This window comes from Camarhynchus parvulus, chromosome 6 (genome assembly GCF_901933205.1).
Source record: "Camarhynchus parvulus chromosome 6, STF_HiC, whole genome shotgun sequence".
Lineage (NCBI taxonomy): Eukaryota > Metazoa > Chordata > Aves > Passeriformes > Thraupidae > Camarhynchus > Camarhynchus parvulus.
Window position 1 is genome coordinate 13,473,376 of NC_044576.1, and position 27,032 is coordinate 13,500,407.

Sequence of the window (27,032 nt, forward strand, 5' to 3'; positions counted from 1 at the left end):
ATTAAAAAAGTGATCTTATTCTAAGAAACAGCCACATCTCATTCTTATCTGAAACTATGAATGTTGTTTAAGGAAGCTTAAGTCCAGGTCAAAGCACCTGAAATAATAACTGTGATCTAAAATTCCTAAAACTTGAAACACAAATTTAGGCTAAATGAACACTGTATCAACACTCTGTCCTTGAGGCTCCACAAATACAAGAAGCTCTGTAACTCAGCTTGCCCCTCTCTTCAGAAGTTAATTTCTGTGGCTATAGTTTCTTTGGTTCTTAGTACCATTTGAGTTGCTGTTTCAGCAAAAGGAAGCCTCAAGGTTCTCTGGACCCTCAAGGCATCAATTAAATATTCTACCAGCTTTTGAAAGCACATGAATATACAACAAAAAATTATCATTTCCTGAAAATTATGTGGTCATAAAACAACTGGTTTAAAGAATGCATTAATACCAGTTTTGTTTCAGAACTCATCTGTCATACAGGTGCCTGATAATACGCCTTGATTTCAGCAATACAGAAATATTTTATAGGTATGTGTGTATATTTTGTGGCAAAGTTACTTTTTAAAAAGCTTTATTCCTCTGCCCCTTTTGCTCCAGATCTTCCATGAATTTTTAAATTTTTTTCAAAACAGTTCCAAATTCCACATTGTTAGATCAGAAACAAGCGAATGTGCATGCAAGGGAGGCAAGTCAAACACACATCTTTCCATCCCAGTTTGTACTGTCTGACAGGTCTGGACATAAAGAACCCTTGGAAAGAAGCCGCCAAGAGGGAAAGTCCTTGAAATACTGCAGTCAAAGAGGATAATAAACATAGCATTTATTTTACATGGCCTATATCCAACAGAGGAAACATGTAAAATAAATACAGATTATACTAAACACGCCTTCCTAAAAAATGAATGGAATGCACTAGAAATGTGGCATAAAGCTCACATAAAAAATACCAAAGATGAATTAATGAAGACAAGTCATCTAATTACTTTTCAGTATTTCTAAATCTATGCCAAGAATCTGGAATGAGGAAGGTAAAAGAAAAAAGGCAAGAGCAACCATTTTTGTTGCTTTGGTTTTATAATATTGGTCTCTCTATTAGATCCACTTCACAGTCATAAATATTTTTCTGTAAAGATATGACCTGGTCAGATACAATTGATCTACCAGTCAGTATCTACCTATCATTACTCTGAGTTAAGTTCAAATAATTATTCTACAGACAGTTCATTTACAGTGCTATGCCTTTCTAAAAATTGTCTTATAATGGAACCACAGTATCATAGAATGGTTTGTGTTGGAAGAGAACTTGAAGATCATCTCATTGCAACTGCCTGCCTGCAGGACACCTTCCTCTAGACTGGGCTGCTCAGAGCTCCATCCTGCCTGGCCTCGGACACCCCCAGAGCAACACACAGGCTTAACACCAAACATAGGTTTTTTGTCTAAACTATGGAAGGATTGTGTTTTTATGATGAGGAGGTGGGAAGTTCGTACAAATCTTCTGATAATAAACATTTTAACAAACTTTTCTATCTTTCTTTACAAAATTTACCATTTCCTTTGTATTTTCCTTTGTATTTTCCTTGGAGAAACAGGATAATGTTAATGGTTTTCTGTCTCAGCACTCACTTTTTTTAAAAATTATATTCCATAGTACACATTTGCATATAATATGCACCTGTAAATGCATTTTATTTATATCAGATTTTACATTACTTTTGAGCTACTTTCTTCACCATATGTACATGCTTTTGTGGTTTATAACAGCTGATTCTTCCAGCAATCCTAAAATCACAGGAGTTTTCTCTGACAAATAAATCATTCAGGTTTTGCATTTATTTTTCAGTAATGTCTTGGGCGAAGATTTGAGGTGGGGAGTGGTGGAGAAGATGTTTCAACCCAAAGTTATTTCTTACTGGCAGATATAAAGCTTTTGAAATAGGGACATAAAAGAAATTCCAACAAGCTTAACTGAATCTATTCTATTCTGTACTAGATGGAAGAAGCACATCCCTCCAAAAAAGTGAAGCCCAACTATCTGCCAAGACCTGGCCACTGAGAATAATTTCTAGCTGAAATAATACTTGACTTTTTTTCTGAAGCCAATTGCTACTCTGCAGTCTGACCTTAATTGGGAAAGTAAATGTAATTATTTCTCTGCTGGTATGGAATTCAGACCACTCACATATCCTGCAATATGAAAGTAGAATGTTAACTCTGGAAGTTGTCTCTCATCAAACCTTCATGACTCAGTGACTTAGCTTAGTGTGACCAACACCAGATACGACAGATTGCCTATAATACATATACTGGTTTTACTCAAGGGATTTACAGCAATATTTATGGGAAAGGATTTTCCACCATAATCATCCTAGAATGAGTCTTCTGATGAACAGCTGAGCTTCAAATCAGCAGTACTATCTCCAACATCTCACCTACTTCACAAAGGGACTGTGAGGTTTGTACAGCAAACATAGGATAGAGGTACCTAAACTACTCTTCCACAGCATGTGACAGGTTTAATATCTTAACATTGTTAAATGAAATTATTATTTAAAATAGATTTCATAAAATGCAGGTAAATTGCAGGATTTTAAGCCCAAAATATCAATCCAAATAAAAACATCTTATATAATGCTGAAATGCTAGTTTCTTCAGTGAAACTCATCCAAAATCACTATCAACTCTGAAAGGAATCAGTCACACAATTGTCTGAACAACTAATGCAGATATCCTATAATGAATTTTTCACTAAAAAACAAAAGTCACTTTGAAATACTCAAGAAAGCCAGCTGACAATTAGTTCTGTATTTACAGCAAAAATCTTCTGGGCATATCTTGCCACACTATACATTTAAATAATTACTATTTTCAGAAGAATTGTTTTTATCTTTCTTCACCCTTTTCCCCTCCAGCATACTTTCTTACAGACCATCACAGATTCATTCTTATCCTGTGAAATTGCTATGTAACCACTCTAAACGCAATATTATTTTACTGAAGGATACTGAATCCAATCTAACAATACTTTAAACAGTTATCATGATTAATTATTTCATCACCTTACACAGAAGTAATAATAACCTGCAATTACTGATTTATCAAACACAGATAGATTTCCTAGAAACATGAGGAAATTTGTTCTTGGTTACTTTAATGAAACATAACCATTGAAAAAGGTAGAAAAAAGAAAAGTCAGGGAAATTCTCTGACAAAAGAATTTGTGGGAGATAAGAAGGTCACTGAAAAATGTTTAGGAAAAGTTACACATTCAAAGGATTAAAAAGAAACATTAATGTAATTATGTCATGCCAAATGAAAAACCATGTCTCAGTAATTTAAATGTACATTTAAGGCCTTTACATTTAATGAAGGGTAGGAGAGACTTTAATTCTTAAAATTTGAGGATTATAAAAAACTTTGCATTTTAAACAGAAATTCTAGAAAATTTTTCAAAATTTTCAACAGATAGAGAACTATGAGACAAATTTTGAAGGGAAAGTGATAATATTATTTTCCATCATTTCACATAATTTGGAGAAGCTTTCTATGAAAGCCAGTCATAAATGCTCAATTCAGCTGTTTTGAGAATTTAAATTCCTGTCTTTACAATGGCATAATTTTAACGTATTTAAATAACAAATTAAAATTAAAAAAAAGAAAGGCTGCAACTCCCATTATATTAAAGAATCCACACAGAGTGAAGGGATATCTATCCATTTACCTCTTCATTTATCATTTGGAATTCATAACCAGATCTCTAGTGAGCAAGATCTCTTTACAACACTCTTCAGAAACCAACATCCATGCTTGATAAAGTGACACTGGCCATGTAGGAACCAAGTAACTCCTTTGCCTCTTTGTACCTGCTCAGTACAGGGCAGTCTCAAAAACAGGGACTTCCTTTACCTGTCTCCAAATTCCAATAATTTTGACATTTAGAATCAGCAAGCAATGCTTTAACTCTAAGAGAGATTCAAACCTATATTGGGTAATATAATCAAAACTAACTGATCTCTTTTTACATGCATTAAAAGGCTGAGTTAATATTACACTTGGGGCTATTATAAATGTCTTACATTGCACACATTTTAGGATACATCAAAGTTTTATCACAGTCATTATAAAAATGTCTCTTGAAACTATTTTTACACTAATAAGATGGTCTTCAATTGAATAAATTGCAGTTACAGACTGATTACAAGTGTTACAACTTACATTTAGTTCATAGGTTAGTACAGTGATGGATAACATGAAGGGGAAAAAAATTAATGCGTGATTCAACTTTACATTTTGTCCCTAACCAGGTTGATTTAAGTCATAAGTAAAAGTTAAAATGTTAAATCTAGTTGGAAGATATAAGGTAATACACATTCTACTTGCTTCTGAAGCACACAACCAATAACATATTATTATTTACGCAGATAGGATAACACATTGTTGTAGCCCACACTGCAACATATTTTGTCTCAAATTAGCCCGTAAATCACTACCACAGAGGCTATTAACAATCATAAAGCCTTTTGCGTTTTACAAGGTGTTCATAATGGGCCATTCCGCATGATTTATATGAAAAACATGACTCAGATCTTAGAGGCAACTAATCTGTAGATGTGGGGCTTGCCGTGTGACCTCTTGTTATCTTTGGGACGGTATGTAAAACTTTCATTTTTCTTAATATTAGTCAGACAAATACAGTGATAAAATACAACATTCACAGAGTTTCTATTAAAAATGTGTTCACTTTTGATAAGACTTACACAGAAACACTATATTTAAGTGGAACTACTAGATAGGATTAAATTCACCCCAAAGTACTTTAAAACAGGCACAAGCAGTTATAATCACCCAGGGACGTAGTTCTTCAAGAGACAGAATTTAACTAAAGTGGTATTTATTGATTTACAACAAACAAAAGTCCCTGACTTTCATAAATGCGTGTTAATAGGTGTGTTTGAATAGTTAAAGTGTTCAGGAAGCATGAGGCTGCTTTAACTGGATTGTGCTCAGAAGGTTTAGTGAGAGCTCTCCATCTGTGCAGCTGCTCAATAACGGAAACATTGGCCTTATCTTCAATTTTTGCAACTTCTCTGATGTCATAAGAGAAATAAATCCAAACTTGTTTACACTTCTATGTTCCTCTAATTCAGTTAACAGTCAGCCAATAATTTTCTATGTTTTTCTTGGTTTTTACAACTTTTTCCTCTATTATTGCTGCTCAAAGCAACTTACAGGCATGCTGTTATAAAGAAAAAGGGTTAGTGAGCTCACAATTCAGATTTTCCCAGTCACCTTCTCTCCACACTTACAGCCTGTTTTCACTTCTCAAGGGCAAGTGCTGCAGTTCTACTCATTAGCAACCAAAGTGCAGATCTAGGGTGAAAAAAACTCAGCAGATGTCCTCTTTACAAACTAAATTACCATATTTTAGTTACTCAAAAAGAGAGAGAATTAGAGAAATAAAAATTACTTTTTCCATTTGGAAGAACTTGAAGTTATGACTGTACTGAACCAAATTTAAAGGTGTTCAGAAAAAATGAAATTAAGCAAAATAAATTTAAAGTTAAAATCCTACACTTGCTGCTTTGAGTCTTACTTCCTGTAATGACCTTAATTAGAGGAACTCAAATGAAAAGAGGAAAAAAGCACAGTTACAGAAGACAACTCAAAGACAATTAAAAGAGGAGTCAATTACAGAACTTGTAGATAGTGGCTCCAGAGCTTTCTGCAGAAGGTTTATTAAAAAAAAAAAGTGAAATGTACATCATTGAAACAGTCTACAGCATTTATATTTATAGGGCTGCAACAAGTACAATAAACTGAGAAAAAGTTATTCCTGAAAATACAAGCCCTTCTAATACAGCCTACGTTTGTTCTAGAGACTGTGGCAGAGGGAAAGGCACAGCAGAAGGCAAACTAACCTCAACTGTTTGGACTGCAAAGAAAATGTTTCCATATTACTGCATTTTCTTGCACCATAAAAGTACTTTAATCATGTTGTCCTGACATCATCTTGAAGATTATTCCAAATCCATTTATGAGAATGGAAGCAGGGATGGGTAGAGAAATAGAGATAGAAAGGGAGATTTTAATAACTTTGTTCAAAAGAAACAAAAAACCCCAATTTGTGTGGTGGGAGTACCTGCATTCATCACTGCTTACTTCAGAGGCAGTAATTAGAAGGAATGAAGATTCTCCTTAACACAATTGTCTCTCAAAGCCTCATTCTCTGAGTGATACAGAAGGAATTTGGGACTAACACATTCTAGATGTTAGTCTAGATCTGGGAAAGAGAACAAAGAAACAGCAACAGTTTTCTTGATTGTATAATCCTCGACTCATGGGTACATATAAAATATGACAACATGATGGTTTCAGGAGCTACAGAACTCTCATATTACTGCCAAGAGAATTCTGAAAACATACCAGAGATTCAGGGATAATAAATATATATAAATTAAAGGAAATGGTTGTTTCAGAGATATGTGGTTGGATGGTTACTATAAATAGACATCCACACATGCAATGACTGATGTCTTATGTGGCACGTGGAATAAACTCAAAATATACTTACCCTTTATATAGGTCTGCAAAAATAACCATTAAGTTATACTTCTGCCTGGGAGATTTCTTTCCAGTGTTACCAAAAATATCCAAAAATACCTTTTCTCCCTCTAGAAGTTAGACAGGAAATCTTCAGCTTGTGTTGGACCACTAGAAGCCCAAGATCTACCTTGATGCTGTTTCACTTCACTTCTACATGTGCAACTTGCCTGTGGCAAGTATTGGTACATTTATACATATCTGTATGAGTCAAGGATGAATCACAAGATGCTTCTGCATGGACACCATAAAATATTTGAGAAGGAAAAAGAAAAAGAAAAAAAAAAGATTGTATAGCATCAGCTGCTATACAATCTGAAACCAGCTCTGCTCCTTGGGTATGAATTAAGAAAGCAGGGCTGGCTCCTGACCTCATCAAGGGCCTTGCACACACTGGAAACAGCTTCAACATGAACAAGCATGTTAATCTGCCTGAAATCAAATAGGCAATTACTATGCTACTTCCATGAATTTTGAGGCAAGTATAATTTGATAGTTAGACATTAATAAACCTGTTTCATGGATCTTACCATTATCTGATAAAGAAGCTTTCTTTTACTATCTCTTTAATGTTATTAAATAAAGTAAACTCGTATCTGGTTAAATAGGCTTCAGAAGTGCTAATCTTAGCCTAAAGCAGACTAATGGATTGACTCTTCCTCAGTAGGGCTATATAAATATTTATAAAGACTTCACACAAAGAGCAGATCTGACATAGGGCTTTAAAAGACTTCTCAACATATACAGAACCCAGAGAAAGAGAAGATTTTGTAAGGACAACGAAGCTCTTAGCCTTCAAAAAGCCTTCTCAAATCCTGGAGGGCTGGAAATAGCACACAAACATGTCTGAATCTGCACACAAGATTCACATCAGGGCCATGCTACCAATCCTCCAATAGTGGTATCTTATGCTTGCAGGCTGCCTTATGAGTACAAGTTTCTTTTTACCTGGCCCATCTGCTTTTCTTGGTAGACAGGCTTTACTGTGGCCCTAACACAGCAAAAATTCATTATGCTATTTTTCTAACTTGTTTCTGGATGGAGAAGAACCAGCACTGAAAGCCTACATGTAAGCCAAACACATAGTCCATAGTCCCTTTTAAAAAATTCCTTCTCCAATACAAATTACATCAGAAAAATAAGTATTTCTTTGAGTAGTGTAGAAGAGAAAGTATGAAATCCTGGCTCTATTGATAATGTAAACTGTTTATAGCTGCTGCATCACAGGCAGGATTTTACTACAGATAGAAAGGGGTGGCCCTTCAGCCTAGGCCAAGAAGCGCAGTCATGGGGATAAGTAAATTATTTATTTTATTCTCATTACAGCAAGTTTCTATCAACTAAAAGTATTCCACCATGACAATATTACAGATTAAAAAATGGTACACCATCAGTTTCAGCTCTTCTACATTTTGAGATTAAGTAGCTACAATTTTCAATTTACATGGCATATTAGTATTTGATTAATCTATTTCTTTAGAAAAGCATATGAAAGTATATTATTTTCTGCCACACAGAATAGATACATCATGCATCCATCTAAACAGTAGCCCTGATAATGCAGTGTTTTCATTGTTGCTACTGATACATGGATTGGAAAAAACTGCTCTCACTTTCAGGTAACTCTAGCATAGGCAAAATTCTCAGCCAAACCTCTTCCCCAGCAAGGGAAGCCAAAAAAAGAAATCTGACTTTTCAAATTTGCAATAGCTGGTCTATCTGCACACAACATTTCAATATTCCCTGACTGAAAGTCAACTTTAAATTAACATCTATGAACTATCTTTGGGATCACTGGACACCTAGGTTGCAACATAACTTCTTCCCAGCTGCAACACTGCAGAGAATATCAGGCATCTGCCTTGCTCTCCCAGACCACATCAGCCCTCATGTTAACTGTACCAGTATTACACAAGATTTATAGGGCTTGAATTAGTGCATTTGAGGTTTAATTAGAGCTCCATAAATTTTCAGCAGTTCTCATATGACACTGCCTCAGCCAGTGCTCGTTGGTTTCCCCTGAATTCTGGGCAGAAGGTGGAAGACCAGGCTGTAAAGGACAAGACAACCATTGGCTCTGTGTACAGCAGTTTTACAAGCCAAACCATATTCCACTAGGGGTTTATCAAATCAAAAAATAGACTTCCTGCTTGCCAAAATATGACCTCAAGAGGACAAAGCAAGTAAGTTCTCTACCAACAACATATCTATTCATTTCTGCTTGCAGGGAGGTGTAGGAAAGAGTGCAGCAAAAGAGCACTTCACATAAACAGCAAGTCTTCAGAAGTTCTCTCCAGAGAAACTGGTAAACATATGGGGCAGAAAAAGACCCAAAAAGCTATGTTGCTGTTGCCTTTAAATCAAAAAGTTGTTATGAAAAATAACATACCTAGTTTCATGTTCAAAAATAAATCAGGAAAATAAAATTAATTCTATTTTTTTTCTTTCCTTACTTTGCAACTGCCAATGGCCTTGCAGCAATGCTTCCCAGAAAGTTAGGTGTGTTCTTTTCTGAGAAACCATGCACCATACTGGCCTAGCACATGAGCTCAATTTAAAGACATTTTTCTACTAACAATATGAATTATTTCCTCACCCTGTACAAGTTCTCTATCGTCAGAGATAAACAATAAAACCCAAAGTATTCCTTTCAGGTTATTAACTGCATAGCTGCTGCTGAAAATCTTGCCAATGCAGCACTTGTTTATATTTAGAGAATGATTGTTTGTTTGTTTTGAAACTAGAACAACATATGCAGACATTTCAATGTTGGAATGACCATTTGAAATGGCACAGATCTACATTTGTTTCTACTGCTCATACCACAGACTACTCCTTCAGAGCCTCCTCAACAGACATAAAAGTGGATTCAGAGGTTTTCTCCATGTGAAAGAAAAATTTGGTGCCACACACAGTGCTTTTGCCCAGCCTTTAGAGCATTCCATCTTTCAAAATTGCACACAACATCTTAGACTTGTTATTTAGAAGAAATAGCCCTGTAGAGTCTTACTCAGACCATAAAGATATGAAAAATTATCACACAAGAGGAAGGGAAAAAGCTGGGAAGTATTGTACAAAAGCAAGATAGTTAAAAATTTGAGCAGTCCTGGGGCATTGGATTACTATTGTGACCTGTTAGACTTTTCTTGAACAATATGCAATATGAAAGAAAGTACAAAACTCCTGCCAAAATGCATGCAAAGTGAGGAAGTTCTCCAAGAACAGCTCTAAGACCTTGCAGCAAATACATTTTATGCTTTATGTTCAACAACCCAAAGGACTAGACCTGTAGCTAGCTGCAAAACGTGCAGGTGACACCCTATTGCAAACTCAGAAATTATATTTTTTTCTACTGAATTATGTACAGTTTCTTCCAGTTCATGCTTGATGGGCTTGATGAAAACAGGTAGAATAGGAACATTCACTGCCTTTCCTACTCCATTCTTCTTCCCAGACAGATTTCTCTTGTGTTAGTGCCTTCACCTTTCAGTTTAAAGCCAACATTTATGTCATTTATTATCTGTATGCAATTTATAATAATAACAGGCTGACTGCTTACTCGTATCTAAACGTTTTACATAAATTTCCAATCATTGGTGATTAGGTAGTAGATGCATAACATAATGACACGTGCTTAGTGAAAACAAAACAACACAAGAGAGCAAAAGAATTATTATCACATAGATGCAAAACTTTATAGTTAGAGTCAGAAGCCAGAGTCAAGTGGCAAAATAATACACAGAGTAATACAGCAAAATGTAACAATAAAAAACTGCAATTTGCACACATATGCCAGAGTGGACCCACCTTCCTGCTTACAAGAATTGTGAGTTAAACTTTGTCAAATTTACATAATTCCACTGGAGCAGGATCCTGACTCCACAGCATGACTGGAGATAGCTACGTATTATTTCAATAAAATGGGTTTTTTCTTATTCATATGCTTTCTGTATGCATTCACACAAATAGTCCTTTTGAGAAAACCCTCCAGAAAATAATTAACTTTAATAGCTACTCTACAGCTAAAGCTGCACAACTGGGTGGCAAATATAACTGAGCTCTCTACAGCAAAACTGGAGCCTTCAAAAGAATTGTAAGAAAAAAGATTACAGGTTCAGCACTGCTTCTGGGGTAAAATGTATATTTGTGATAAATGTATCAAATCCCCTAAAAACTACACCCATTGAAACTTCATATTTAGGCTGATTTGCTTTCCAAATAATATAGACAGCACAGTTGTGTACAATCTTTAAACAAGTACAACCACAGAGAAATGCTGAGAGATTTAAGAGAAATAAAGGCATGATCAGCTAGCTTGTAATCTTCTTTTCTCTTATTCTCCTCCCTATAGCTGCATTAAATTGCCTGTTGAGAACAATAACATATTTGTGCTTTTATAGGTAGAATGATTTGTATTATGTAAAGATTTGGCTAACAGAGTAAAGATGCATTCAAACTGGATTACATGCTGTTAATAATTTTCGGGATGCTCTAGGGGACCCATAATTCTGGAGGAATAGAGATTAGCATTTGAATATATACTTTGCAATACATCTCAAAGCAGACTTTTTAAATTTAGTTTTTGCCATTTTTCTAGAGCTACACTAACCAAAAATCAAATCACTGAAAGCATTTTAAAGGAAAAAGTATACCATAATCAAGACTTTATGCCCCACCTCCCTACACACTTCAGAGTACACAGAAAATCTGTCTTTGCACAACTGTCACACCATTTCAATACCCTTCTTTAGAAAGTCAGAGTACCTAGAAAACATGAACAGGCTTGCAGTACTGTTTTATGCATGTTGAATAAATAGAGGAGCTCAGCAAGCAAACCCGCATTTGCTGCTCTGAGTAAAAGCTCAGGCTACCTAGAAAGCTGATTTTGCTGTGGGCTAGCTTCTGTTTCAGAAATAATGTCAAAATACATTATTTTAACAATATTAGTGGAACACCTCAAATTGCACAAAAATACCCCTTAAAATAGTATAGCATTCTTTTGTTATTATTAACTTCAGCAGAGACAGCACTCCCATTTTGCTGTTTTCATGAAACACTGAACTCTTTTGGCCACCATTTGCTGAACATTTAAATCCTTTGTAAAATGTGTATTTTTTTCATGTCTATATTTTCATGATTTTTGAAGCACTTAGTACTTCAGAACAGTCTTAAAGTATATGACTCTCTAATAAACATCACATTCTCTGACAAACTCAACTGGGATGCATGCTTTAGTGTTTCTTTTTAATAAATTACTTTTCTTAGGATTATAGGGTTCGCCTAGGAAGTCCAGATTCACTGGACAAAATATTCTTTTCAGGACCTTTGCTCCTCAGTTATAATTAGTTGTCTGGTCCCAGTTGCTTACAGTGTAAACAAAGACTGATAAACCCACATTGGCTGCACGTATTTATTACATTACAACTCAGCTGCCAAATGTCTAACTGTTCTAATAAAAAACTATTTTCTAAGGTTTATGTTTTATTGCATGTGTGACTCCCTTATTGGTTAGCATTTTGGAGTTGTGGAAAAGGTTATGAATTTAGAAACTAACTGCATTCATATCATATTTAAAACTTAATGCTATTTTATTAAAGACATATGGGCCTCCAAAGTACACATATTAAATGTCATGTAAGAAAAGTAGCAGTTTAAATCATGGTCAAATTCATTTTTGACGTGACTCCTGAGGCTTCCCAAGATCTGAACTATTTCTTTGTAAATCTGGCAGTTTAACCACACTCATAAATCACTTTCAAAGCATATTATTTCTTAATTTTACTGCATTAGAGAGCATTTGGCCTACACAGTGAACTGTTTGTAACTGTTACATGAGCAAAGTTGTATGTTTAGTCTTATAATGTGTGAAGAAAAAAAAGTCTTAATTTCTCAGTCCTGAATTTACCCCTTATTTTAACCCAAATTATACATTTCCTAGTGAAATTTATCAGAATAAGATATATAGCATAGGTTGCTGTACTGACATAAGAAAAACCCTATATACATTTTACCCCAGAAGCAGTGCTGAACCTGTAATCTTTTTTTTACACTTCTTTTGAAGACTTTTTTTCCTTTTTTGAAGCTCCTGCTTCAAGCTCATAAGTCAGCATCACAAAGGCAACAGTAGTTTAATCATTAAGCAAATATCCAACATGTTCTTTTACAAGAAAGAAGGCCTAAGGTTTTCAAACCCCACCAAGTCTGAAAGAGAAATGAATCATCTTTGGGACGATGCACTTTTACTACATTCCTTGATGTAAAGACATTTAATACATTACAACTGAAGCATACCTTATATATATTTGAAAATTAAATGCATATCACTTAAGGCCAGATTCCCTGTCTGCTAAAGTCTCAAGAAAACCCACCTCTAAAACAGACCATTCACAGGACAGGATTCAAAGGGATGTCATTTTTGAAGTGTGATTGATATTTTCCTTATTTATTTTTAGACAAGTTTCTAATAACAGAGTTAATTACTATTTTTATGTTTTCCTATGAACATTTTTCTAGGATGAATAAGATAAATTAGGGCAACAGTCTACAGCAAAAGTTTTATAATCTCTCTAACTCCTTCACAGAGAACACCAGTCCTCAGTCACAAATATTTTTTAGTTTTTTACCCCCACAATGAACACCTGATTTTCCCCTGAAACACAGATCCATGATCTAAGTCATCAAATCTTAAAGATTTTTTGCCAAGTCCATTGTCTGCAAGATGGACAAAATTAAAAAATCTTATCATCAGCTTCAGTTAAAATTCAGGAACTGGAACCAGAATCTGTACCTTCAAAATGATTTTAAGGGAGCAGATGAAACTGTGCTGCATCCTTTGCCTTTGACAAAGGGAGCAGTTTTAGAAACTCATAAGCAAAAAAGTTCAGGATTTCTTACAAAATAGCCCTTTGGCCTATACATTTCTGGTAAGGGTGGAGACAAGGGAAGAAACATTAGCCCTTCTCTGAAAACAAATTATTAATATTTTTTCCTGAAATAACTCATAAACCAGCCTTAAATTGGTCATGTTCTCAGTCATTAATGAAGAGAGAATGACTGATATGCTTGAGCTTTTAGGAGATGACCTCATCACAACCCTATCTGACTCTTGGACCACACTCTGGCTGATGTTAGTGAAGGGAAGGATTATTTTTTGTAATGCTCTGGTGTTCTTGACCTGCCAATATTTCAAGCACACAATCTCTCTTTTAGCACAACAGGAAAGGCAGGATTCAGCTGCTTAAATCCAACTTTCTAAAGCTGTTTTAGCCTCTCTACAGTTTCCATGCCTGTTCTCCCATGGTGGCTTCAAAAATACTTATATCTCCTATGTAAGATACTTATCTGTCATCCCTACAGGGGTCTGCTGTCACTTTAGAGTATCAAAAATGGCACTAGACTACTATTTTTGGGCATTTGCATTGTTTCCAAAGTGATTAGAAATATTAGTGCATTCATTTTACCTTTCCTTTAGTTCCTGACCTGACTCCATCTAACTGCAGCAACACTAAAATAACCAAACCCTAGCATTCATTCATTTGATGATAAAATGTTACATGATGTATTTGCATCACATTTTATGTGATGAAGTCATGGTTCTTTAGTTGTTCCTTGCTGCAAGATGCACTCCTGAGAAGATCACAGTAACAAATCATCTTTGTCTTCCCTGGCAGTGGCCCTTGCGACCACATTTATCTCTAACAGCTGGGGAACTTTTCATGGGTCAGTGAATCAGCAAAGCCCGGCCTTATCTTAACCCAGCACACAAACACTGCCAAGCCTGCTGTGAAAACTGTGGGACACCCAACCACAGCCAAAACAAGCAATAAATATAAAATCAGCCATGACAGTTCTTTCCAACTTGTAAACAAACATGTGCAAAGTTCCAGGTAGATCCTATGATAGCGATAGTTTGCCACTGATTTTTTCCTCCAGAAACATTGCAGTGACAGACAGTTTCCAGACAGAAGAATTATAATTGGACCTTTGTTTCATGGCTAAAAATTGACATAAATTCTAACCATGATACTTAAGACTACTACTATTTCAATGGGAATAACTCACCAAAATGACTGAGCACATGAGGCATACTGTGTCTTAAGGTCCAAGAAAAAAAAAATCACCCATAGGTACATAAGAATAGACAAAAGCTGACCAAGAGTTTTACGAATGCCATATTAAATGCATTTTTCCTTTCTAACAAAATTCAACATACGAACAACTCCTGTGCTTAGCAGTGGTGTCATCTGATTATGAGATCCATTGTATTAGAAAAGAGGAATTACAAGAAGATCTGCTCCAGCAGTGCTTCTATTTTCAAAAGAAAAACAGAAAAAAATCCTTTGAAAATAAAACCCTAGCCCTATTGATCCACTAAGAATCTAAGACAATCGTGATCCTACTGTCAGATATCATGGTGTTACATTCTGCTGAATGGCATTTTATTGAATAGATTGAATAGATAACACAAAAGCCAGCATCTAATTATTGAAGCTTCCATATATCTGAACCCACAAATGAAAATTCAAAAAAAAACACCACCCCCCCAAAAAAACCCAAAAAAAACCAAAAATACAAAAACCAAAACAAACCCAAAACAAACCCAGAGGTAATAAACAAGTTGTCACAATAATTTCTTCGATTCCATGGAGGCATTAATTACATACAGTGCCTTTTACCATTCACCAGAGAATTTTCAAGGGTTTTACAAATTTTAAGTCTTACAAAGGGATCATTTGCTCACTATTACTGAAAGATACACACATTTCAGGTGCAAAGTAGCAGCTGGTTAACTGGCACACTGCAACATTACAGAAAAGGTTAGGGCAGAAGGTGGAGAAGAACGCCTTAGTACATGGAGATTGTAGAGAAATCCATAGAGGCAGAATGCAATCACCTGAACTGGACTGAGGCCAGAGCTCCAGCAATAACACCCCTTCTTATCTGAAAAATGCATTGGGAGCATTAATGGCTAAAATTACATGGGCTTCATGACAATCATATACTTCTTTTTAACAGAAGAATTTTAGGAAAGAGGCATCACCTTTTTCCTCTTGTATTTTTAATATAGTGAAATGTAGTCCACATAATCCCTGCCCAAAGAACATATGAGGATGTTTTATAAGAAATATCAATGAAAGAACCAACGCTGAAGAAGAGTCTTTCTCCCTATCCTAATACACATATGACCCACACGTGTCTATTCTTCTCTCTTGACAGCTGGAATTACAGTGGGTTATGAACCAAACATGTTATGGACTTCTGCTTAAAATGGCTAAACTTTCCAAGAGTAAAATGGTTGAATGCATGACTGCTACAATGTCCTTAACGTAAATAATATTTACTGCATCACAGTCTAGATTGGACTCTTGAGTTCATGTCCTTGTCTTGGTATGTGAAATGATGACATCTGACAATAAAGGACCCTGTTATGTGGAAGCTCTCTCAAAGAGGTATCTTATGAGCTAGCAGTTCATGACACAATGATTCTTTACACTTTAGAAGCTCTTTACTGTTTACACGTTCTTCAAATGCTCTAAATACATACATCAAGATCTCTACACAATGGCAATGGTAAAAAGAGAAAGATTGTGAGCAATGCAGCTGTTCTCCAAAGTTTTATCTGTCTCCTTTTATTTACCTTTTAAAACCAGCCTCGTTTTCCTATCTGGGGGAGGGGTGTAAAAAGGTCCATGAGATATATTGCCAAAAATGTATTGCCTATATTCATGGAAGCAGGTAGAACATATCTATTCAAGAAAAGTATGACTCTTGTTAAATAGTTTGGGACAAAAATTACTAAAATCATTCCTTATGCCTCATCTGACTTTAATAGAAGCATATATCAGCACTGCTCACTTAGATAAAGAGCTTTTCCTGTGAGCTTAAACACAAGAATACTGCCAATGATCTGAAAGCAACACTGCAGATTTTATCTCACCTTATTTCTTTAATGGTACTGCCTAAATATTTACTCTTCCTATCATAATAAAATAAGCTCTTTCTACCCTTCAACTAACACTGTGGACATGAATCACAGACATTTATTACATGGAATGCAGATATTTGACTTGCCTTTCTGCTTCAGTGTCTCCATCTTAGTTCCTTAGAGAACAAATGCTATGTCAGGTTTCATAATTATAACTTGAGATGAGAACAATGCATCTGAGAGTGAAAAAATATTGAAAAATTCAAACCACCCACACCATGCCTTTTTTTGTTGTACAGAGTTCCCTTACAGCCAGTGGACAAGATGCTTTTGGTAAAGCTGCAAGGAAACAGAATAACTCCATTTAATACTATGTTTGTTACTTGGAAGTATAACTAAGGATACCCACCAATGATTTGGCCCTATAAACTACAAAACTGTTACTGGTGAACAAATACCATCTGCTTTTTTTCACCATCAAAACTAAAACAGATGAAAATGGTAACCTTAAAAATGCAGTAAGGGAAAGGGGTTGTGAAATATTAGGAAACATATGTATTTGCTAAAAGCAAGCAGACTGACCCCGTATTAAATAATTAAGTTTATATTTAAAGAGACTTATGACAGTGTGTATCTATTCATAGCAACACACTTAAATGGATATATCCACATTTTATCATCTAGATTAAATGATCATGAATACAGACCTTTAAAATATGAACTTATGTACATTAATACACCGTAATTTCATTTTATTTATATCATATGCAGTGTAAAAATGTGTAGTCTTAACATATTTTCTCAAATCACATTTGCTTTGCATCCCTAAGTTTGAAAAATGAAACAGTTGGAAGCACAATTCATATACCTATAAACCAAAGAGGGGTACAGTTTTAAATAATTATGTCAAGAGATGACAACTCTACTCTTTGTAGAAGCACAGATGAATAATTACAAAGCCGGGACACAATTAAGCAATTTTGACTGTCGTATTCTTGAGCTGTCTTTCTGATGTGAAATGCTGTCGTGCCCAGAAACACACTTCACACTGGACAGGCATCTTCCACTTTGAGCTACACTTATGCCAGTGAAATGAGGTCATGGTCTGGTCATTAAACAAGGCTTCCTCATCTGGCTCAATGCTTCTTATCCACACAGACTTCCCCAGTCTTTATTAAAAGCAGGCATGATACAATGTTCAATATTTTGACAAAAGAAAACATAAACATAACAGAATAATGAAGTTTAGCTCACCTACATAGTGAGAAGGAATACTGTATTGTAACATTAAACTGTTTTCTAATAAATGATTGTATCTTTCCATAAGACAGTCATATCACAAACAGATGCATTTCCAACAAAAGATGAAATGAAGCAAAGCACAAGAAAGTGTAGTGTTCTGTTAAATAAAATAGGGAATAATGAAAGTAAAAAAAAATTATACAAAATAAAATATTTATGACTTAGTGATGACTGGTGACTGCTAGATTTCGCATTTGAGTCAACACAAGCTAGTCAGATGGAAATTTCTTGCTTTTATTCTCATTTTGTGTATTTTTTTCTTGGTGTGGTATTTTGCTCTCCCAAGTATTTCATGGCAAGACTAAAATGAAAACAACTCCCCACATCACAGCCCCATCAGTCTGCCTTTTATGCTGAATAAGCCACACCATCTCCTGCTTATCATAATGGGGAGAAAAAAGCCACATAATTTAAGGTTTTTTGTTGGTTTATTGTTTTTAGGGTTTTTTTCCTGGAAAAAGCAGATCTGAAAGGCCCACTGTTGTTACTAAACCTGGCAGAAGATTTTCATGTGGCATCCACCAACATAAATACTAATCACTGCATCTCCTTTCCTGGTAAGCATAGGCTGATACAGTGACTGCTGCCTTAGGTGAAAGGAAAAAAAAACATTATTGGGAAGTCATTATCATCAAGGTCTTATATATCACTATGTCAACTTATTAAGTTTTTCTGATGACCAATACTGGATATGCTGCAATCTTCCTCTGAGTTTGGATCAAGGTGTAATCTCTAACTAGTTTCAGAAAGCTTAAACTATACTACCAGTACCTGCCTGTTAAATCTGGCTAAAGCTGGTCAAAAATATTGACAGCTATGTGGGAGTGGAACTGATGAACAGAGAACACGAGATCCAGGAAACAGGAAGGCTAGAGAATAAAAAGCCATTATGTATGCAATGTATAACACATGACAGAACTCAAAAGTACAGTTATTGTGCACATCATCTGTGTGATTTATGGAGGAATGTTGCTTGCTGTGGTCTTCAAGCAGAGCTGTCAATAGCTGTACACATACTTAGCAGCATTTCAAAGCATATATGCAGAGAAAATTCTATGAGTCTTCTCAGACATACAAAGAGTTTGCATGCATGTGTACTGTAAGCATGAATATCCTGGGAAATAAGCACAAATTCTAAGCAATTTGGAGCGCTTTACAATACCTGCATCAAATTTAATATTTATTTTAAATTAGCCACTTCTGTGATATGTATATAATACTGTATGATGAGGGTAATTTCATAGCACCTTAAGAAGCATTAATTCATGCCATAAAAATAATTTACAATGATTTTACCATCAGTAATTTGTACTGTACCATTTATAAAGAAGAATAAAACTCTTTAGTATGACAATAACAACAGTAAATTGGAGCCTTCTGCAAATTTTCTGAAATAAATGTATGGTTTATCATAAGACTTAGTGGGTAAATAATTCAAAACTATACAAAAGGTTCATTTGTAGATATAAAAGTTAAAGATGTTATCCCTAAATTTGTTAAGTAATTTACCCTTAGCTATTGACTTAAAAAGAGGTTTAATCCAGAAAAGTAACTTCAAGTTTGAGAGACACTTTTTTTCTCTTGCACTATTAAGTTGGATGCAATTCGCGGAGTAGAGTCTTAAATGAAAAATCTAACTGTTAGGTAAATTTTTAAAAAACTTCACCAGATCCAAAATCTGATTAGATAAGAAGGATTGTAAAAGATGACATACATATGCTACACCTAACACAATTCAGCTGTTGCATTTGGCCAGATTCAAAGGTAGTTTTCTGTGAATAGGATCTCTACCACAGCTTAAAAATAACTTATTCCATTCACTACATATATGAAGCTGAAATGACTAAAGGCAGTGGTAAACAATATATCAAAGCAATGTTTGTATCAGGACTGTAAACATTTTAGTAGTTATAAATTAATCAGTCTGAATTAATTTGTAATACACTGCAATTGTACTCATGATAATGCATTTATCCAGCAACAATGTTATGCTACCAAACAGTGCATTTCCATAACCACTACATTATTATTCAGCATTATTGGAAATCTGCAATAAATTATTGATGGTATATTTTATAGAAAAAGCAGCAAATAGAAAGCAAGTAGACTAAAAACTTGAGCAGAGTTTCAGGAAAGATCTGCAGTACTAAAGCACTCTGAGCACACCACAGATTGCTGTTATCAAGTACTGATCAACAATGGAAAAAGAAGGCAAAGTGGAGAATTCAGATTCTCATTCTGATTGCTTCAGCAGGATGCCCAGAGTTGATGGGCATGAAGCTGTATGAAATGCTCAGATTACTGAAACTGTCTCACTGATGCTGTCAATGTTTATTAGCAGGACACCACATTAAGTAACATCATACAACATTAGAATCAACCAGTTCACAAAATCCAGTAAACACCATAGGTGTGAGCTCTGCAACAGAAGTTTAACATACAAGGCAGGGGACAACTTATCAGAAAAAATTGCATTCTTTCACAAAAGTGTATCACATAGTTACATTTCCTTGGACAGTGTAAAAATATTCTTTTAAGCTCAGTGACACATATTAGTTACTTTGAGGTTGAAACCAGAAATTTGATAACATAGCCTCAGCCCATTAGACAGGTACCTGAGGTACCTGTAAATTTCTATATTAAAACACAGAAAAATTACTAAGGCTTTTGTCCCCCATCTGACCACATTTATCATTTGAAAGGTTTCACCTCCTTTTTTACCTTAGCAAAAGATGCAGCCAGGCTCTTGGAGTTATTTAAAAATAGTGTTAATGAATCATATTATTGTTCCCACTTTCATTTATTCTCCTACCTTTGCATCCTTGGGCTTAACCACTTTCATGAAGGCACCTCTTATCAAGGCTTCCTCTCTCTCCCTCCTGGTTACTTTCCGAGTATCGAGAAATTTCAGGTTTGTCAATTTGTGCAGGACAAAATATCTGACAGATACCAAAATACACACAGTTAAAATCCAGTAATGCACAAAGACATACTCACAGACTCAACGACTAAAAATGACAGCCAAAAATAACCACAGCCTTTGTCTCCTCTCTGTATTCACCTTTTTCATGCAACGTAGCTTATGTGCAAAGTTATAATACTTACTTTATTCTCTCAAATGGAGCCAAAACTATTTAATAGTGGTGGATCAAACACAATAATCCCCATGGGCGTGTATGTTCTCTCTGTATGTTAGTGAGGTATAAAGCATACCAAGGAACAGAATAACTTGGAAATTGTTTTGCATTGCCTGTTTGGGAAAAGGAATTTTGAGTGATACCAGAGATTCCAACCCACACTGTGGGAGAAAATCAATCTGAGATATGGGAAATTGCCAGCCAACTTCTCTGCAAGAACTCTTTCCATTTGCAAACACTTCTTTGGATTTTTTATTTTATTTTCCTAAAAACACAATGATCAGCATTTGGAAGGAGAATTCCAATTTGGTCCCACCAGAGAGACAAGGCGGCCTTACAGAATAGAGATTCCAGCTCAGGATTAAGTGCAGAAGCACACATGGAAAGACTATTTAGGGAAATATATTTTAAGAATTCTGAGTTCTTATTAGAATTCATCAGTATTATGTCCTATTTATCATTTCTACTAGAAGGATAGCAGCTTTCCAACCTCAGAAAAAGACTACTGGCTTCTCACTTGTGGAGGGAGAGAACATGGCAGAGCAAAACCAAAGCAAGGCACAACCACGGCAAATCCAAATATCTAATCACCTCAAGTACAAATCATTTGCATTTAGTCAACCAAATGTGAAGCAGACGCTGCAAAGTGAGGGCAATACCAGACTTTTCCTGGCAGGGGGTAGAAAGGTGACGATAATGTTCCCCAGCCTAGCTGCTCTGCATAAACCCCAAGTCAGTCAGAGAGCTCCATCTCATACCGATCCCCTCTGGCCCTGGGAGGAAGAAATTAAAGAAACAGAAACTCTGCGTAACATTAAAAAAAAAAAAACAAAAAAAACAACACAAAAACCCCCAATGTTTCAAAAGCTAAAAGTTTATCTTATGATACTGTTGTAAAAACCAGATAAATATGTGAAAATTACAGTAATGCTCCCCCTTCTAAAACCAAGCAAAATTTAATGGTGCAAATAAAGCTTTCCATCAAGTACACCATTCCTCTGAAGCAACACCTTCATAAATTGTTAACAACTTATCTGACAATACTCAGTTCTGAAATGCTCAGACAATTTAAATGTGAATCCTCAATCTATGGCTCTCAATTATACCAGTAGAAGAAAAAGAGTCACTTCACAAAACAGAACATCTCCTAAGACCATTTTTTTAAACAACAGCTACAGACCTGTGAGACAGACACATTCTCAGACTCATTCCAGCTTTCCTGGCTGCCCTTCCAGTCCTCCCTGGCATTTTGCTGGCCCTTATCTTTCACTGGAGGAGAAGCTATCCATCTTGCATTACTGGCAGAAAAGCTCTGATGACAACAGATTCTTTCAAATGAAGACATGTACAGAAGGAAACAATATGTCAAGAGTGAAGAAGAGTGAAGCTAAAAATGAGTAAAGACACCCACTAAGTGTAGGGTGAGAAAAGATGAATATTCAGGTGAAGAAAACATCGGTATTAGAAAATCAGCAAATGTTTAATGATGGAATGAAATATGCCATTGAAAAGCAGGCTGCAACAAAAATGACAACAGAATAAGACAGCACTGTCATCTATGCTGACTTTGGATCACAGCCCTAATGTCAGTCTCTCAATCATTTCAAAAGAGCTTAAAATTATAATAGCATTCCTTGATACAAATGTATTTTTGTATTTTTAAGCCATCCTGACTGCATTTCAAAAAACAGAATTAGCACTAGTACTTGTCAATTCCAGAAACAAAACCAAAAAACCCTACCCACACAAATTAAATGGCAAACTACTCCACAAGTCACAGTTTGGGGTTGGCTCTTTTTTTCAAACTTGCACTCCCTTAAGCAGAGCAAATACTAAAAAGTAGGTACCATAAATATTATCCCACTGGTAGAAGGAGGGTATAGGTGCAATTAATTTTTTTAAAAGGCAATTAAAAATTCAATCTCATTTATTAATATACTTTTTACAAAATGTGACACAAAAGGTAATTATGCTATTTGAAAATAATGCAATACATTCATATTAAAAGGTTGAGGAAAAATAGCAAGCTTCCTGGATTTATTTTAGCTAGAAATATGAAGATGCAGGTTCAATCTAAATGTAACACAAGTTTGCCATAAAAAATACAGGAAAGGATTACCGAAGCCTGGGAATGAACACTCTACAATATCAATTCAACCCTTGTAAATTTAATCCAGGGTTATTTGTTGCACAAAATCTCTTTACTGTGATGTATGACTTAGTTACTAAGGTTATCACAGCAGTATCCTAAAGTTGCATAGTACATAAAACATTTCGGTTAACAATGCAGGGAGGTTAACTCCCACAGATAACCTACTATCAGAGGGTTAGAGCAGATGACATGCCTCTGTCAGCTCTCAGGAGCTATTGATGGTTCAATCAGTTTGTTTTGAAGGTAAAGTACAACAAAAGGGCATTAAACTTATTCAAACTGTCAACAGGGACTATGGAATGTTGCTTGCAGGTAAGTAATTTTGGGTGTTTTAAGACTATTATCAAACACCAATGGCTGCAGAAAAAGACAGCTACTAATAACGCAGAACACAGCCATCATAAAATACTTTATGGCAGGCACTGGGACCCATAAATTGCATGACACATTGCACCTGTTTCAGACTTGTAAAATCACTAGTTAAAGGCATACTGGTTAATGAAGAAAGATCCATCTACTAAATTCTACATTTAGTTTACAAAGGTTTATTTAGATTAGAAGTTGGGGGGCAGGGTCTTCCTATTCCCCTTCCCCCTTTCTTTTTCTTAAAAATTTTAAAACTTAGCCCTGCTCCATGTGTTCTGAAATGGCTGTTACTGGGTTTTCACACCTTTGTTCTGGGGTGAAAAAAGGTTATTATCTTCAGTGATGAGGATAAAGGTGAGATTCAAAGAGAGAAAAGTAAAAATTAGACACACCAGGAAGGTGCTTACAGATTCACCTATCATTGCCTGTAAACTGATCATCTAATTCCTAATGGTTTAACGAAATTATTTAAGTAAAGTTGCACCTTCTTTTGTTCAGAATCATCTGCCCCATCTTGCCTCTTGGCATGGCTGCCATCAGTCTCATGAAAATAAGCTCATAACAGGTGTTCATCATACCAACAAGACCATTCAGATATGGAAAACCACTACAGAATATAAAATTTAATGTTATTTACATCTTAGTTTAGTAAAAATTAGAATAAAGAATAATTCATTTGCCAATTTTGTATGGGCTGCATGCAATAAACATAATTTAAAGACTTTTCATACAGACCTGCCAGGATATTGGAAAAAAAGGCATATTTGCAAACTCTTCTGCTGAACCTTTAGTGAAAGACTATTGTAAGAACTAGATTCTCTATAGTATTCCAGTTTGTACTATAATTAACAAAAACTGGAACATAAAACTGTACTATACGCATCAATATTTAATTTAAAAAAAACTGCTGCGAAAAATTGAGAAACATCTGCCCACAAGAATGCAGAAGTATCCAGCCCTACCTGTATCATACCAGCTCTGTTTCAGAAAGTGTTTACTTTCATTTTTCTGTGCTATTATATTTCCTTTCCCTCACAATCGCAGAACATAAAAAATATGCCTACTTCAAACTTTGAAGGACTGATTATGCTCTCAGTTATATTATTATAAACTTAAAAAAAAGTAATCTACTAAGCATTTAAATGGGGAAAGACAAAATAAAAGAAATCAGAAGAATTGAAACATGTTTATGACAGTGAACTAGTGTCATAAACACTATGTTCTGTGATTGTTTCTTCTGCACCCCCAAAAAATGTACCCTTCTACCTCCAAACAGCATACAGCTGGCTACAGAATTTCCTCTCTAACAAAAACATTTGTTAAATACACTGATAAGGAAGACAGGTCATAAACTTAAACCAGCATCTTCCAGAAGAGAGGCCAGGATGTTGGCATGAAGTTTGTTAGAGGATCACATGAGACCCTGAGCAGCCTTGGCACTGTTTGGTGACGACCACGTAATTCTGAGGGGCTTGCAAGTCACACAGAAATCCACACCACTTCCAAATATTTTGACACACTCTGCTCTTCTTCAGTGTAGCAAACAACTCTGTGAATTAGAAAAATCTTTCTTTATATATGTAACAGTAATTATAGTTTTGCCTCAATGTACTGCGTTAGTACAGACAAATTGGGTATTATGGACCTTGATTTATTCGGCTGAACAAAAACATGGTAATTGTTCTTGCTCATGAACCCTTCCAGGGGCTAGTCTCAGATGGACCTTGTGTGGCCAGTTGATGTTCAAGCACACTTTTCCTCCCAGGTACTGGTGAGATGACAAGGCTTCACTCAAACACTGAAGTAGCACAGGTTCATAGATTATACAGATGTTAAGGAATATCCTAATCATCTAATTAAGTTCATAAAGAACATATAAAGAATGACCACAGATTTCAATCCCTCCTGCTTAAAGAAAGCCTCAGCAGTAAGTTCACTGGTCCTCATCATTATATATTAGCATTATTTTCATTACAGAGTGAGGACTTCTAGTCTGCTACTACTTATTGAATATATATATTTATGTCACCATCCAAATGCAAGACTATTTAAAATAAAAAAGCAAATTCTGTAGCAATTTTTTAAAAAAAGAAATAAAACAAAACTACAATAAAACAAAATGAAACTGCAAGAACACCGAAAATGCTAGAAGACCCATAATTTCTCACAATCAAAACTGTGGGATGGGAATAGCTGATTTAGCTTGAAAAGTTAATCCATACAAAACACATGCACTTCCTTTCTTGCTGTTATATCTTAAGAGAACTTCATAAGGTTATCATCATTTGCTCCCCCAGCCAAAGATAGCATATCTAGTACATGTAGTTTTAAGCTAATTTAAAATAAACTCCAGCATTTGTTTCCACTTGCCCTTGTTTCCATGTCAACAGCATTTAATGAATGCATCATTCCAGGAAATGTCAATAAGGAGCAAAGAAGAATGAACAAGCCCTGAAAACTTCACACATGGAATGAATTCTTCACAATCATATCGCTTTAATGAAAATAGGTGAGGTCACCTGCAGAATTCACAAATGCTTTGTAATACATTGTGACCCAGATGATTTTTCACAGTTCACTAACACCACGTTTGAAGTTTTGTCTGCAAACAATACAGCCACAGGACTGACCAACTGTGAGTACAACAGAAGCAACCAGCAATTACTGTGTTGACTTCTGCTACTTTGATCTCTGGGTCATGACCTTTGCTTTCCTGCAATCTTCAAAGCAGAGATTGGAGACTAGGTTATTTTAGAGGACACTGTTTTGCAACCTATTTTTCTGTGTTTCTTGCTTCCTATTGTAGCCAAAAGCTTTTAAATTTTCCTATCACCATTACATACTAGATATTCTGGTTTCCCTTGCCCTTACCACCAAAATATACCTTTGCAAAATATTAACCCAAATATAGAAAGCTTCAAAAATAAGATAAAGAGAACTTAAAGATTATTTTTACTAGTAAGAAACTAAAGCCATTTTCACAATGATGGAAAAAACCCCATGAGTCTTTAAAATGAACCAAACAGGTTTGCTTATAAAAATATCACAGAAGGGAACTTTCCATTTTCATTTCTTTGTCCAAGCAAAAATTCCAATAACCCAGAGATTTTTTTCATCAATTTGTTCTCCTACACATTTTAAATGTAAGAAGGAATAGCAGGGATGGCAAAAAAAACTTTTCTTCTTCCTTAAAAAAAATCTTATTCAAAAGTTGCTGTAGTTTTTAGACAAAAAATAACTACTTTGAGAAAAAAACCCACAATAATATTTCAGCATAAAATGTAGTTTTAATGTAAGACTAGAAAAGAGCTCTAGTAATGAAATTATAGGAGTGGTATAGCAATGGATCACCTAAAGGACTAGATCATCATTTCTTGACCAAAAGCATAATTTGTATATTTGTCAAGTATTTTTGATAAAACCTAATATTTTTAAAGTAAATAATATTACTTTTAACCTCTGTTTTTATGATCACTGTGAATTACTGGACCGTGAATTTTTTAAAAAATTATTTTCCACATTTTTTAACATTAAGATTTTGGGGGGTTAACAG

At 35.2% G+C, this 27,032-nt stretch overlaps 1 protein-coding gene across 3 annotated transcripts in view; it reads right to left on the reverse strand.

Annotated features, from left to right (window-relative positions):
- Positions 1-27,032, reverse strand: part of LRMDA (leucine rich melanocyte differentiation associated) — a 634,206-nt gene that overhangs the window by 226,498 nt on the left and 380,676 nt on the right. For all 3 annotated transcript variants that reach the window (XM_030951416.1, XM_030951417.1, XM_030951415.1), the window contains exon 5: positions 20,637-20,763. In XM_030951416.1, coding sequence (XP_030807276.1) covers positions 20,637-20,763 — 127 coding nt within the window. The remainder of the gene's footprint in view (positions 1-20,636; positions 20,764-27,032) is intronic.